At 44.0% G+C, this 3,504-nt stretch overlaps 1 protein-coding gene across 2 annotated transcripts in view; it reads left to right on the top strand.

Annotated features, from left to right (window-relative positions):
- Positions 1-1,459: 1,459 nt before the first annotated feature.
- zeb2b (zinc finger E-box binding homeobox 2b) overlaps positions 1,460-3,504 on the top strand; it is a 50,467-nt gene continuing 48,422 nt past the window's right edge. For both annotated transcript variants that reach the window (XM_080422115.1, XM_080422114.1), the window contains exon 1: positions 1,460-1,713. In XM_080422115.1, coding sequence (XP_080278241.1) covers positions 1,611-1,713 — 103 coding nt within the window. In that variant the 5' untranslated portion in view covers positions 1,460-1,610. The remainder of the gene's footprint in view (positions 1,714-3,504) is intronic.

Here is a 3,504-nt window from a genome sequence, read left to right as displayed (position 1 = left end):
AAAAAGAAAATCACATGGAAAATTATTTTTTGCAAATCGGATTTGGATCAGATTCCTTAGCCTTGTTCAGACAGGCATACAACTAACCCGACTGTAAATATGCTTACTGCCCCTAGTATTGATGATTTACTTTTAGTATTGTATCATGTCATGTCTTTATATGTCTTGATGCATTGAATGCATAGGACCACAATGGAAACAAGCCCTCAGGGCTTTTTGTGTTATCCTTTTAGCATTATTGTATAACTATACCTATGCACTGTTAATAAAGTATTCAATCAATCAATCAATAAAACTCCAATCTGCATTGGGGCGCCGTTGGCCTTGTGGTTTGGTTAAGGTGCATACCACATATAGGCTCTAACGCAGCCTGACATCGAGTCGCAGGTTCAATTCCCAAGCCCGATGATCTTCGTTGCGTGTCACTCCAAGTCACTCTACACTGTACTATCCACATAAAGGCAGAAAAGCCCCCAAAAATATCTTAATTAAACAAACAAACTCCAATCTGGATAGGAAACCAGATTTGGGCTGGATTTGGGCTGCCAGTCTGAACAAGGTCCAAGAATCGCACTTGATCATCTCCAACAAAAACAAACGTATACAGCATCACACCATTGGGCCTGCCCACACCCAAAGTCTTTGACACGAACGATAAAGCCATCACACACCCAACACCCACGGTAGACCATGATGACACCGATCACCCCCTCAATCGTCACTTCAAACGATGCCATTTGGATGGACATAATACAAACTTTGAGATGGGAAAAACACATCGCTTTAGCGGGAGTTTTGTCCACTCGGCCATTGCGGCACTAAACAGACTCCCTCGCTGACATCTTGAATCCAACTTTTTCTTGTCTTGCTTGTAAGCATAGCATGGTGACCCAAATGTTCTCATTTTTGAAAGATTAGGCTTCTTTCCTGTCAACATATAGTATGGAGTCTGTCCTACACGTCTGTTGAAACACCTATTTCGAATGACAGCAGCGAGATTCTATGTTTCGTATCTACTTTATCATGTGTTACATGCTACTGTGTTCATGAGTTTCTACGTACAACAGGCTGTGAAAACAAATATGGCTCTGGGACAATCAGGGTCGTAATTTGGGGTCTCAGGGTTTGGCGGTTTCCACCCCTAGTGTTCACATTTGACCTCGAATTCAGTTCTTTCTGCACATTTTCTACAACTCTACAACAAGATGAATCAGATTTCAGATCAACGATAAGAGCATCTCAACCCATGCACACATGTATTAACCACTTTCAACCTGGCATCCCTATCCAGGGCATGATTGTGAGCTTGTAGATCCACTATTTTCGCTATTTTGGAAATGGGGCTTAAGTAACTTATTTTGCCACCCCCTATTTTTTCCGAACTTGCCCCCCCTGGGGATAATAAAGTCTAATCTTCCTCTCTCCTGTCCCTCTCTCTTCCAGCGTTGAACTATGAGAACGCGGTGGACACGGGTTCGGAGAGCGAGCTGGACGACGACAAGCTCCCCGTGTCGGAGGAGGAGGGGCCGCTGATCAACGGGACGGGCTCGCCGGCCTGCAGCCTCGCCAACCCGGACGGCGACGCCTCGCCGCTCCCCGAGAGCCGCGGGATGCTCTCCTCCAAGGAGGAGGACGAGGACGAGATGAGAGACAGCGGCGTGGAGCACATCTGGCACGACAACGACATGCTGAGCGCCTCCGTCGACGGCACTGGTGAGACGCGCGGCGTTTGATTTCACCCGGGTTCTCAAACCGGGTTTCCATGTCAAGGAAACCCCACAATTCATTATGTATTTGGTCACGGACTCCCATCTGAAAAGATTTTGTGCCAGAAACCCCCATGAGAGAAGATATGTGTTAAAAACATTTCCAAAATTGCAGATCGACAAGCTCACAACGCGTCGCCATGTGACATGTTGTGGGCTTGTAGATCGTCTATTTTGTAATAGCTGAAGCATGAAATAGAGGTAAAGTTGTCAAACTTCTTTTGATGTTATGTTTACAAATTTTTTAGGAGACCCCCCTGGAACCCCCTGGAACCCCGTGAAGGACTTATTTCACTTTCATGATCAGGGTTTTTTACTGGGAGCTGACCAGTACAACCACAGTCTAATACTGCTGGTCGCTGGGAGCTGACCAGTACAACCACAGTCTAATACTGTTGGTCACTGGGAGCTGACAACCACAGCTTTCATCAGTTTTTTCCCCTGTCACAAGATTCCTTAAACCTTCTCTTCCATTACACGCACGCAGGGCCGGCCCTAGGATTTCCGTGGCCCTAAGCAAGATTTTTTTTTTTTTTTTTTAGGGCTAAAGTGGTTAATGTATGTTTTATAATGTAATAATGTATATCTGCAAAGTAACATAGTAGCTAAAGTTTTCAAATAAATGTAGTGGAGTAAAAGTACAATATTTGGATCCGAGATGTAGTGGAGTAGAAATAAAAGTATTGGAGTAAATGTACTTAGTTACTCTCCACCACTGACACGCACACAACCAAAATGTTTTGCAAATGTTTTCAGTGAGCATTACATTATCAGTCTACACGTCCTCTGTAAGATATTAGATACACGAGCAGTATCTGTGTTTACAGTAACTCAACATAAACCATCATTAGTGTCCTGGGCTGCCTTACCTCTCCCTCTCCTGACACCCATAATGAGGGAAGTTGGCAGGGAAAGCCAAGTATATTTGTGGAGCACATTTAAACATGGAGGCCACTTGAACCCCGGCGTCCATATTCTCTTCAAGGTTCAAGGTTACTTTATTTTTCCTCCCTTGTCTTCTGGGGGGAACATTATGCCAAAAAAAAAAAGGATCTGTAAGCTTACACCTGACTTAACACATTGGGTGCCAGAGGTTTATTAAAATATTATACGTTGAGTGCCTGCATTTCTTCCATCCACTTGCGTTATACGTTTCGTGCTGTGGAAGCCCCGACGCGGAAGTGCATGTAAACAAAGCGTGCGTGCGAGACGGCGGAGGGTCCCGACTAACGCCTGGAACAATAATATTTCTAACGCGATCCTCCATTGCAGCGTGATCGGCGATCGGAAACGGCTCGTTTCCACCAGATTAAAAAGAAATGGAGATATTAAGCTTTTAGTCAAGGAGATAACATTGAAAACGCCGACCGGAAGGATTTTTGACATGGAGCCAGATCCAGCCTCTTCTTCTCAGAAACTCCTTGGGTGATGTCAAAGTTTCGTTTTAGCGCCCCACGTGGCCCACATGTATAAAAATAGAATTGGGTCAAAAACGGTCCGGACCGTTTTCGGCACTTCTCGTTTGGATCCTCAAAAACGGTCCGGACCGTTTTTGGCATTCAATGTGTTAAAGGACAACTTTTTTTTTTTTACAACCAAGGTTTATGTTTTAGCTTGTAATTAAAGTAAATACAAGATGAGTGTTAAATATTTTTCATTTACTGCTTTCTATAGTTTTAGCAATTTTCGCTATCTTTTTTTTACAGTGGGCGGGGACATTCGGCTAAATATGTATTTT

The sequence above is a fragment of the Gymnoscopelus braueri genome (assembly GCF_963280865.1).
Source record: "Gymnoscopelus braueri genome assembly, chromosome: 24".
NCBI lineage: Eukaryota > Metazoa > Chordata > Actinopteri > Myctophiformes > Myctophidae > Gymnoscopelus > Gymnoscopelus braueri.
Note: the sequence above shows the minus strand (reverse complement) of the source record. Positions and strands in the feature narration are given on the sequence as shown.